This window comes from Microcaecilia unicolor, chromosome 3 (genome assembly GCF_901765095.1).
Source record: "Microcaecilia unicolor chromosome 3, aMicUni1.1, whole genome shotgun sequence".
NCBI classification, from domain to species: Eukaryota; Metazoa; Chordata; class Amphibia; order Gymnophiona; family Siphonopidae; genus Microcaecilia; species Microcaecilia unicolor.
In genome coordinates this window covers 206,303,902-206,316,262 of record NC_044033.1, presented here as the reverse complement: position 1 = coordinate 206,316,262, position 12,361 = coordinate 206,303,902, and the positions used below count along the sequence as shown (strand labels likewise).

Here is a 12,361-nt window from a genome sequence, read left to right as displayed (position 1 = left end):
AATCCCTTCCTAGCTCTTTAGAAACCAGGTGTATAAAGTTCACTGAACATCTGGATTTCTCTGAGAACAGGTACCCTGGCATCTGGGGAACTGAAGCAATGGAAAGATGACTTCTACCTAGCAACAGATTAGCAGCCAGTAAGGATTATTCCTATTGGCTGTATGATGCACGTTGGGTATTTGTTCAGCAATCATATTGCCAGCTTTAGAGTAACAAGTGAGGAGTCATTCAGCCCTGGTTTAGAGACTATTCAGTAGGAGTGTGTATATAGGGTTCCAGGGACTGCGTGTGTATATGGGATTTTGCCTGTGCTGTGGAGCTTTAGGTGACCATATATAGGGTATGCTCTTTCTATGTGTCTTTGTATTCAGGTGACACTTATGATTGTGGTGGCAATGTAACTGAATGCATATAGGTGACACTGTCTGTCACTGAGTGCCTGTAGGTGAAGCTCCGACTGCGCCCCCAGAGGTGACACTGTGTCTGGAACTGAGTGTGTATAGTTACAGATGAGGCTGTCTGACTGGGACTGAGTGTGTACAGATAACACTGACTGGTTGATTCTGCACCTGCATCACTCCCCAAAGACTGTCAGTTCCTGAAGGGAAGATCTCAGACGATGGGGGTCTGCTTGTGGGTCCTGGCACTGTCAGTCCTGACCCTACCTCATGGACAAGCATCAGGAAAAGGTAGGTAAATATCCCCCTCCCCCTTTCCAGACTAGAGCATGGCAGGAAGCTGGCACTGGCAGATGTTTTGAAAGAGTTAAGAGCAGGTGTGGGCATATGAAGACAAAGCACTGAGTCCAGCAGAGCTTTGGAGAAGGGGGGAGGCAGAGGCAGAAGAGGATGGTGTCTGTTCTGTGCCGTCCCTTACTGACAGATTATCCTGCCTAAAATCAGAAGGGGGGAAGGGGGAGGGTAGAATTACTTCTCCTAGGACAAGCAGGATGCCTCAGGGGACGTCACCTATATGTGGCTGACATCCAGCTGTCCACGGAGAACCTAGGTTACAGGTAAGTAACTACACTTTATACAAGGAAAGAAATACTGTCCTCCTTTAATACATCTTGTGGGCTGGGGTGCTTACATTACATTGGAGTCGTCTTTCCAAGTTCAGAAAGACATTGAAAACAAGATTATTTAGACAGCTGAAGTCAATTACTGTATTGTGAATTGTTATTTTTATATTATGTGTGTGTAATGTTTATGTTGTTTATATATTGTAGATTTCTGATGTAATGTACTTTGGACTGCCTTACTGGCTAGGCAGAACATACATTTATTAATTAAATCAATAAAAAATTCCAAAATAACTCAGTAACTTTGGGAAAATATGGGAAGGATTTTCTGACTGCAGGATGAATTCTTTATATTCAGGTTGAGTTCTGAGGTTTCTCCTTTAGTCTTTCATTTGAAAGAAATGCTGAGTTTATATACAGATGGTATCTTTTCAGCCAAAATTGTGTCAACTGTTCCTAAGCTGCGGTAAAAAGTGACCTTAGCATGCTCTTATGCAGGTCTTTCCGGCACGCTAAGGCCATTTTTACTGCAGCCGTAAAAATGGCTTTTTTCTATTTTTTGTATTAATGGCCATGCACTGTTGCCATTTTGAAAAATTACCACAGGAATGCCCCCCTGACACACACCCTCAACTAATTATTTTTTAGCGTGTGGTTAGTACATGCAGATTTGGCAGTTACCACAGGATGCCTAAGCGCATACCATGGTGCACCATTTTAAGCTATGTTAGGCGAATGTTAACGCTTAATGCAGCTTAGTACAAGGCCCCCTTAGCCTTCTATGTCATGCCTGAGAACAGAATTGATTTAAAATCAAGTGCAAAGGAATAGCCCTTGGAAGGGGAAACCCTGTGATATATTGAGGATTTGGGCTGAAGTTTATGCCTTGGATGATGCAATTGTTAAAGTTAATGGCATTTTCTCTTCTATGATTCAGTTAAGAGGTACCAGGGGGGCTGCCCTTGATCACCCTTAATTGACTTGATAATAGAACCCCTATTTCAGGACCCTTTTGGCTTTTGTATTGGAAGCACTGACCCTGGAGGGATAGGAGATACTTCAGAGAGATCCACTGATTTCTCACTGGTTTAATGACCTTTGGGAGAAGGGTAGCCAGTTATTGAGGGTCCCTCTGCTAAGCTGTTAATTAAAGTATGGTTGAGTTATATCTGGTATGCCCTGGTCATGGAAAAGTAACTTACAGATACTTTGCATAAGAGCCTGCCTGGATTCCCTGGAGTGGAGGAGTAGGCTAATGGTTTGTGCAGTGGCCTGAGAATCAGGGGAACTGGGTTTAATTCCCACTGCAGCTCCTTGTGACTCTGGGCAAGTCACTTTGCCCAAGGTACTAAGTACCTGTATATAATACATAAACCGTTTTAATTGTAACTACAGAAAGGCAGTATATCAAATCCCATTCTCTTTATACAATTTGTTCTGAAGACCTCTGGAGTTATTTCTAAGAAAACATCAAACTTGTATCCATCAGAGAGAAGCACCAGGATTATTATTATAATAACAAAAACCACCTGTTACCTTTGATGTTGTTTATATTTTGCTCTCTGGTTACTTTTGGAATTGGTTATTCTGGAATTTGTTGCCAGAGAATGTGGTAAAGGTGGTTAGCTTAGCGGAGTTTAAAAAAAGGTTTGGACGACTTCCTAAAGGAAAAGTCCATAGACCATTATTAAATGGATTTGGGGAAAATCCAGTATTTCTGGGATAAGTAGTATAAAATGTTTTGTACTTGTTTGGGATCTTGCCAGGTATTTGTGACCTGGATTGGCCACTGTTGGAAACAGGATGCTGGGCTTGATGGACCTTTGGTCTTTCCCAGTATGGCAGTACTTATGTACTTATGAGGTACAGACCATTTCTGGTTTTGTACTAGTAATTGTTTTTTTTTTGTATGATTGTATGAAACATTATGAATAATAAAGGAGAAAAGAAAAAAATCAGTATTTGCTCTTCTGATTCTCCTCATAGTAAGAGGTTCTTGTATTGTGCCTGCTCCTTACAGATATAAATAAGCTTTTCCCTTAGTGTGATTTCTGTTCCTTTCTGTTATTCCTACATCATCCTTCTAGTTTATACCTCCAGACCTCACTGCAATGAATGACTCCATTAATGGTAACTAAATTTCTTGTCCAGTGGTAGGAGTGAGTTCTAATTTGCAACCCCTCCCTCAGACTTGCACGAAATCCTTCTAGTCTCCTTTCATTTCTGCTTACATGGGCTTTTGTTCTCTCTCCCTTTTTCTCCAGTGGAGCACGTCCAGTACCAGGCGGTGTTCTGCCAAACCGGGAGTCCGAAGGGAGAATACACCCAGAATTACGATGACGATGAGAGGTTCCATGTGGATTTGGATAAGAAAGAATCCGTCTTTAGGCTCCCCGAATTCACCAAATATATCTCATTTGATGCGCAGGGAGCCCTGGGGATAATGTCTACCTGCTATTACAATCTAAAGATTCTCATGGAGAGTTGGAACATCTCAGCGGGCGAGAACGGTAATGTTGTCTTTACTTTAAAATGCACCAAAGTTGACTACATTCACCACCCTCCCCTCCCCTCCCCAAATGTTGAAGAAAATACATAGATGCAACTCTGCAAATTATTAATCAAACCCATATGCCACATAACTGTAGGGTCTTCACATAGACGCTAGGGGTGAGCATCCAGAAGATTTGTGCTTTTGTCCTTTTTTTCATTCCGGAGCGAATGTCAAGAGTCCGTGCCCCTTTCCAGTGGTTCACACGTGCATGATGGTTCACACATGCATGCACTATCGGAAAAGGGTCACACTCTTTAAGAAGAGTACGTCTTCTTTGTATCCTGTAAATGGCGCTCAAAAATCGGCGCTGGAAAAAATTGGCGGTAAGCACTGTCCTGTAAAGGGTGAACTGGGATGAACACACTGTATAGAATAGTGCATAGAGCTGATTCCAACGCCTAAAGTTGAGCACTGGTAGTTATGTCAGCTGAAACCTGGTGACAGTTCAGTGCATAAATGGTGCTATTCTCTAACACTGTGTGGAGACTTTTGGAACACCCCTGACGCCTATATTTCTCCCCTGGCCATTCCGTATTTTGAGTTGTGCGCTATAGGATTCAGGTGCTTGGTGTTACGGACTAGCGTGTTGAAGATGTGCGCGCAAATCCAAATTAATGCCAGTTAACATCAATAATTGATTGATAAGGTCAACTCATTCATGGTTACTGGCTCGTTAACTAATTTAGTTGCAGGTGCATCTTGGATCCACGCCAAAATGATAGAATCCGGGGAAGAGGGTGCACTCTTGTCTGCGAGCTACATTGTATCACAAACGACAGCCCATCCTGATTATCTGTACAGCAGTGCTGTGTATAGGTATTGATTTAAATCCTGGCTACTGGTGTTTACATTATCATGGTCCAGAAGCAAAAAGTAGGGAGAGTAGGCTCTTCTCAAACACTGGAGGAGACATATTAATGGATCAAAAGTCTTTATTCCAAGACATCAAAATCGACTCAACACAGCAGCCGTGTTTCGGCGCCTAAGTGCCTGCCTCAGGAGTCTTATGATGTATGGTTGATTATGAGATAAATTAATCTGTTTGTGTGAAGAAGTGGAATAGATGGTTTGATTTTTACTATTAGGGGTATACTGTGTTTTTTATTTTTTTATTTATAACCATTTAAATTTTTACAAGCAATAAAACAACTTGCCAGAAATACAGGGAAGGTAATATATAGGAATTATTTCAATCAGGTAATTCTATTCTCTTCCTTAGACCACTAAATAGAGAGAGTGAAACAAGACAAGGAGATCAATTAAACAGTAAACAGAAAAAAAAGTGGTATTAACCTGTTTATCCTCAGATATTACTCATCTAATTCATTATTTCACATTGATCATCTGGTTGGCTTCTTCAAGCCCAATACGGTGTATAGTCAGATCATTTCATTGACAACATACTTATTATCCAATATTAGTTAGAAATAATACATCTGATTACATTCTTTCTCTTTTAAAAAAACAGAAGTTATTTAACAATACATATACTTAAGTCTCTAATTCAGATCCCACTTATTAAAGTAATCCCAGTTTTCACAGACTTCACTCCTTTTAAAGTAATAATTAAGGAAATATTTCTGAGGAAAACTTTAGGAGTCATACCCGGAACTCTGGGAAAAACAATAATCTCGATATTAATCATCTATAATAATATTAATTTTATTATTCAAAGTTTCTGGTCTATTATCATTTTCAAGATCATAACCACTTCTTGCTTGTGTAGAACTTCATTTGTTATATAAATTTTTCACTCTCAAAGGGTTCAGTTAAATTGTCCGTGTAACTCTCTAATAGAATTATATCTGAAACAAAATTATTTACTTCCACCGTTAGGTCCCGAAGGGCCTTCCAGATGATATTCAATGTAACCTCCACGGGAGCCAAAAACTCCAAGCTGATTTCTCTTAGGTGTTTAGGAGTGGTTCCGCCGATTCAGATTCTGCTGTAAACGTCCTCCTCCGTTTCAGCATATGCCTCTAACTCACTCCTCCACTCCTTTGGACATGGGTGTACTGTGTTTTTACCCCTCTTAGTTCTCTTACCCCTGACGCAACCTGAGGGTGAAACATGGCCCCATCAAGGTTAGATAGATATCTTTTGTTTATAGAGATTTGATAAGAATATCTTTTTTCATAATCGACCATACATCATAAGACTCCTGAGGCAGGCATTTAGGCGCCAAAACACGGCTGCTATGTTGTTGATTTTGATATCTTGCAATAAAGACTTTTGCTCCATGAATACGTCTCTGGTGTTGAGAAGAGCCTACTCTCCCTACTTCTTTCTTCTGCATCTTCTTCACGTAGGGAATTAACGCACCTCCACCCTCTGTGTTTTTTTCTGGTCCTACATTATCATGGTCTCCACCTTGGCTGGATCTCCTGTTTCTGTATACTGACTTTGTGTGCAATTACACCCCCTGACCATGTGGAGCCAGGGGCGTAGCCAGACAACAGATTTTGGGTGGGCCGCGGCAAGAATTGGGTGGGCACCAAGTGTTCTCCCCCCCTCCAAAAAAAAACAAAAATCTCAGCTGGTGGGAAAATGCTTCTTTCCATCTTGGCAGCAGGAATGCAGTGAAAACTGAGCATGCGCAGGTGCCGGTGTCGTGGAGAGTAGTGTTTTTGTTACCATCAGGGGGAAATCTTCAGCTGGCAGAGCTTGGGATTCCCATCATTTACCACTAAACATGTGCTACTGTTCGGTGGGCCTGAGCTATAAATGGGTGGGCCCTGGCCCACCCAAGCCCACCTATGGCTACGCCACTGTGTGGAGCGCAGTTCTACATTCTCAGGTCCCTTATAAAAGCACTTATATTATTAGTGAAGAGGGAAATTTAGTAATCACATTCTGTGTCTTTATCCCCCTGTTATCTGTGTTCCTTCCCAAGGCCTTGGCCAGAGGTCACATTGTAATAGTCCCTAAAATAAATAATGGTTTTGCAGAAATATTTACTTTGGGCGGAGATGCTAGACAGGGATCTCTCCTCTCCCCTCTGCTATTGGCTGATATGTCAAATAGTAGTAGTAGTGATACGTCACTTGTATCCAGTTGAGGTGGTTTCCATTGAAGCCCAGTTTTGAAGGGTTTGTATTGTGAATGCCAAGATATCCTATTCAAAATTTCAAGGATTATTGTGCCCTTTTAAATCTTTGCTCTACAAGGTGGACCTTAGTTGGGATGTGCCAGTGCAGGAAGCTGGAGATTGTGACCCAAGTTCACTAAAATGTCAAGTCATTGAATCTCTGGAGATTTATCCATATTGACTGGGCTGCTGGGATGCATGGTGAATAACTGTTCTTGTTTTCTTTTCGGCAGTGGCCCCCGAGGTCAAGGTGTATCCCCGGAATCCTGTGGAGCTGGGGGAGCCCAATGTATTGATCTGTCTCATGAACACTTTTTTCCCACCCGTAATCAATGTCACCTGGCTGAAGAATGGAGATCCTGTGGTACAGGGGGTCGGGGAGACGGATTTCTACCCCACAAAGGATCAGACATTCCGGAAGTTCCACTACCTGACCTTCGTCCCAAATGAGAAGGACGAATACGCCTGCTCTGTGGATCATTATGGGTTGGAGAAGAGTCCACTGGTGCAGTTCTGGAGTAAGTGAAAGACACATTAAGGGACAGTCCACAGAGAGATCTGATGAGCCGCAAACCAGGCCATGGATAAGCACCATTCTTCTAAATCTGGATGTGGTACTACCATCCTTGGTGGAGGGGGAGGGGAGTTGTATGTAAATAGGATCCATTAAGGAGCCTTTTTCCTTGGCTTTTCCACATCTCTATCATTTGCACTGCTCTAGGGCTCACTCATCCTCCCACACCAGTGGCTCAGGCACTGCCACATGCCTCCACCTGCCCTAGCTCCTGATGGTGGGAATGTAGGTGGGGGAGGAGGTGAGTGGTATGGCACAGAATTCCACAAGCTTCTGGTAGTATACAAAGACGAGAGGTGAATATACTACAGAACCTTAAGAGGGATCTTCAGGATCCATAGTTATGAGGAAGTGAAGGTAAACCCAGGGATCAGTGGACAAACTTGGTCCATCCATATCTACCCTCAGATTCTATATTTGTGTTATTCTTCTATACGTTGTGGCTGAGCTCCTCCTCCCCCTCTCTGGAGGGTCCTTGTACCCCCATGTCACTATGTATTTCATTCTCCCTCTGTAGATGCCGAGGTCCCCTCCCCTCCCTCTGAAGTGAGGCAGACAGTGATTTGTGCTCTGGGACTCGCTGCTGGGATCATCGGGATAATTGTGGGAACCATCCTTATAATCAAAGGGATGAGACAGAATGGAGGACACAGGAGAGGAGTCAACTGAGGACGTGTGTAAGTTGAAAAAAAATGGGGGAGGGGGCATGCAATAATCAATCCTGCCGCAACCCCAGCTGTGCCCACCTTCAGCACAGATAAGAGAAAACACACTTTCATCTGGTGTGGATAAGCATGTGTTAGCCCATATAAAACCTATTAAACATTAAGGATGTAAAGGGGGAAAGTTATCAAAGTGGGCTACCATTAAGATGTTAATTTATCAATGACTAGTCCCATTTTATGCAATAAGACCTAGTTACTAATAACTGGAGTTAACAGTAAAATAACACATCTTAACGGCAGTGCACGTTGATAACTTCCCCCTTAAAGAACAAAGAAATGTCCCTAGAAATTGTAATCACTGCTATATTTAATGAAAGCAAGCCAAGTATAGGACAATCAAGCCATTGTGACATCACCGATGAGGTTGGCTCTTAGGGGCAGATGATCAAAAGCCCCGCGCTGTTCCTAACAGCGCTCTAAAAATAGCGCTGGAACAGCATGGGGCTTTACCACACGGATGATCAGAGATAATGCATGCAAATATAAGCAGTGCAATTATCTCTGATCATGGGGTAGAAGTGCAGGCGAATTGTTCCCACATTTGTTTGACAGGTCTGGGCTGTCAAAAGCTCAAACCTGTCAAACACAGGGGCTGGAGGTCCATGGGACCACCAGGTCCTGACTACCCCTGCCCCGAGTAAGGAAAAACAGAGTCTGGAGGTCCGGTGGACCTCCAGTCCCCCCGACGATCCCATCCCCCCCCAGGTTCAGGGAGGGCTGGAGATCTGGTGGGTCTCCAGCCCCCCCATACTCCCCGAAAAAATGGTCCCTGGTGGTCTAGTGGCCGCCGGCCAAACCCCCTCCCAACGAGCGACAGGGGGGGCTGGAGGTCCGGCGGACCCACCCCAACTCCCCCCCCCCCCCACCCAGTGTTATCTTCGGTGGTGGTCCAGCTTACAAAAAGAAACCCCCTCCCAGCCCCCCTACCTTGGTTGGAGGAGGAGGGTGGTAGCCTGCCTTCCTCCTCTTCCTTGAGTCGACGACGACAAAATGGCGGCGCCCAGCCCCGCCTAATGCATCCCCTGTCGCTCGTTCGGAGGGAGGGTGGGAGGAGGGTTTGGCTGGCGGCCACTAGATCACCAGGGACCATTTTTTTGGGGGGGGTTGGGGGGCTGGAGACCCACCGGATCTCCAGCCCTCCATGAACCTGGGGGGGTGGGATCATCGGGGGGACCGGAGGTCCACCGGATCTCCAGTCCCCTGTTGGCATTTGCTTTGGGGGGGAAAGGGGGCCTGCCAGCATGCAACTGCATGCTGGACAGGGCTCACCATTCCTCCCCAGTGATCGGCAAACCCTAACGCCAGCTCAGAGCTGGCGTAGGGTCTGCCGCAGCCAGCGACCCAAATTTTGGTGCGTTGGCTGCTGATCATTGGGGATGAGTGCGCTAAGCCCTGTTTAGCATGCATTTGCATGCTACTTGCGCAAAGAGCCCTAGAGCGCGTTGTTTCACGCGCTCGAGGGCTCTAATCATGGGGCAGTAGCAAACACCGGCGCCTGTACGGTGCTAACAGCCTCTAGCGCCGGCGTTTGCTTTTGATCATGAGGGTGTTAGGCATTGGTGGAATGAGGCATTATGACCTCACAATATCAGAAGTGAGCCAAGTATAGAGCAATCAAGTCATTGTGACATCACTGATGAGGGTGGCTGTTATTGGTGGAATGAGGCATTGTGATATCACAATACCAGCTCTGGTTGCGAGACTGAAACTCTTCACCCCAAGGGAGTAAGTTATCAGCGTGGGCTACAGTTAAGATGGATTAATTTACCACAAGTTGTGCTATTTTAGCACAGGTCACATTTTATGCAATAAGACCTAGTTACTAATAATTGGAGTTAACAGTAAAATAACACATTCTTAACAGTAATTCACCTTGATAACTTCCCCTTTTAATTAAATAAAAAATAAATGTCTCTGGAAATAAAAATCACTGCTATGGTGCTGATTTTCGAAGCATATGGATATCTAAAAAAACCTAAATGGACATCCATTTGCTTGGAACATCCAAATCCTGATTTTACAAAGGCAGAATAGGGATGTGCAACACTGCAGTACGTGTTTAGGGCGGGATGTTCAAGAGTGATTACCAAAGGGGAAGAAATGTCCATGACTAAAAAGGACGTCTTTATTTAGACTTGTTTTAGGGTACAGAAAAGTGCTCCAATTGAGCAGTTCACTGAAGAGACTAAGGCATGACTCCTCCTTAAACCCCCAGTGGCTGCTGTCCCCTCTCCTCTGAAACCAGAAGGGGATGCCAGGCGCTATGACAGGTTATGGTATTAGGGAGGGATGTTCTTAACAGAGCAAGAAGCAAGTCTGAGGGGTAGTTTGGTGTTTAGTGCAATGGAATGTAAACTGAGGGACCCAGATTCAAATCCCACTTCAATTTTTTTTTAATTGTGAGCCTTCCAGAAACAGACACATAACTACCGTACCTAAATATATAAGACACCAGCAGGCTATTGAAATGGTGGACATTCATGTAAAGTAGGTATGTGTATGTTCCCGGAGGGCTCACAATTAAAAAAAAAAAAGAGTTGAAGTGGGATTTGGGTTCCTTAGTTTACAGTCCACTGCACTAACCGCTAGGCTACCCCACTGCTCTTCATGGACATCTTTGTGGCCATTTTCTAAACTGGATGGTTTCATGGTATGTGCAAAACTGACCCATTTGGAGACAGTTTCCCCAGAGACAGACCAGTGCAAGCATATTAGGCAACCTAGAAAAACATCCAGCCTTGTGCTTCCTCAAATTAAGTTTTAGGCGTTTCCTTTTTTCCCCAGATGAAACCTTCCAGATGAGCAAAGAGTGGAGAAGATTTCTTGTGAGCTTTGCCCAAACTCAGCCCTGTTTGAGAAGACGTTTCCTGCAATGTCATCCAAGTTGTCTTCTCTCTCTACGCTGTGTGTTGATACTGTGTGTGACTGCTTCAGAGCAAATCCAGGCATCTTAGTGGTTTATTCTGGGGTATCCTAAAATCATAAACTGATCAAGCTGAGCTCACCTCAGCGAATTCACAAGCTAAGTCCCCCTCCCCCCCCACACTGTTTTTGTGGCTTAGCTGCCTTAATTCTCAGTAGGGTGCAAGTTTGGATCCTGTCTTGGCAGCAGCAGTGTGGTGATGGGGTGACATTCCTCCAACACTCCCTCTGTTTCTCTCTGTCCTAGGGGGGAGACAAAAGGTTCCGTAGGTTAATTTTGCCTGAACCTTCCAAAGTCAAGACAAAGTTTAGTTCAGTTTCTTTGAAGATGACTTATACCACTTTACATCCTCTGTTAGAGGCCAAACAAAGACACTTACATTCATAAACAAAAAAAAAAAAGAAAAAAGGAAAATGACCAACAGCTACAATGTATCCAAAGAGTAATAGAGTATAGCAACAGAAAAGGAGAAAAGAGAATGCCATTGGCTGGTTTATTCTGTGCATCTCGGGGGGGGGGGGGTGTAGGGGGGTTCATTTTAGCTTAGTTGTTTAAAACATGAGTTATCTTCTCAAATATCTGCTTTGATTCTTATTTTCAGTAAGTTCACTGTAACAATATCTGCTTTCTCCAGTTACATAATATGGAGCAGGATCTTCAAGGTTCACATTCAGCCCCATGTTTCAGGATCACTAGCATATAGAAACGAACATGATTTTTAGGCTAAATTTATGCAGGTAGGTCTCATGAACATTACTGGTGGATATCTTAAGAACCTGAGCCAACTGCAGCCCTCCACCCAAGGATGGAAGTGACCACCTCTGATAATAGCATGGCTGGGTTCTTACATGCTCATCAATCTGTTCTTTTACACTGAAAATAAATGCTCTTTTTTAATAGAACTGTTTTAATGATTATTTCTCTAAAGCTGTGTTGGTAAGAGAAAACTCAACTACAGTCTGGTATTTGAAGCAAGTGCTAATTCCACCTCCCTTCTCCCTGTGTAACCTCAGAAGCTTCTACATGCCTGACCTCATACACAGCGTTTTCCCCTGTGAGTAATTCAGTCCTTGGACACCAGTAGAGACTTGAATTTTTTGGCAGGTGTACCAATTCTAAGGGGGTGTGGCTGGTGTGTACATTTATTCAAGGGGAGTTATAGTCTCAATTTTGCTGAAACAATTTAGGGAGCACACCGGATGCATATGCACGAGTCTGCTTTAGTGAAACTATGTACTGGGCATAAAATAATGTATTGGGACACGGATTGCATTTGTGTTGGAATGCTGTGCAGTGCAGACAGTTTTTGTCAAGGCCTTTTAAAGCTTATTATCTGTGAAGATTTAATATCCTAGAAGTATAACCTCGGCACATCAGCACACACTCAAAGCCTCTTTATTTTCTGAAATGTACTTTATTGAATAAATGTAGATAGTTTACTCACAACAGTAGATCTTCAGAAGCATTGCCCCAAG

At 43.7% G+C, this 12,361-nt stretch overlaps 1 protein-coding gene across 1 annotated transcript; it reads left to right on the top strand.

Annotated features, from left to right (window-relative positions):
* The first annotated feature begins 230 nt into the window (after positions 1 to 230).
* LOC115466167 (H-2 class II histocompatibility antigen, A-U alpha chain-like) lies at positions 231 to 11,785 on the top strand. Its single transcript, XM_030197253.1, has 6 exons — positions 231 to 326; positions 587 to 690; positions 3,287 to 3,532; positions 6,898 to 7,182; positions 7,756 to 7,915; positions 10,748 to 11,785. Exons 2-5 carry the CDS (start codon positions 621 to 623, stop codon positions 7,905 to 7,907), a joined length of 753 nt encoding a protein of 250 aa, XP_030053113.1. The 5' UTR covers positions 231 to 326; positions 587 to 620; the 3' UTR covers positions 7,908 to 7,915; positions 10,748 to 11,785.
* The last annotated feature ends 576 nt before the right edge of the window (positions 11,786 to 12,361 follow it).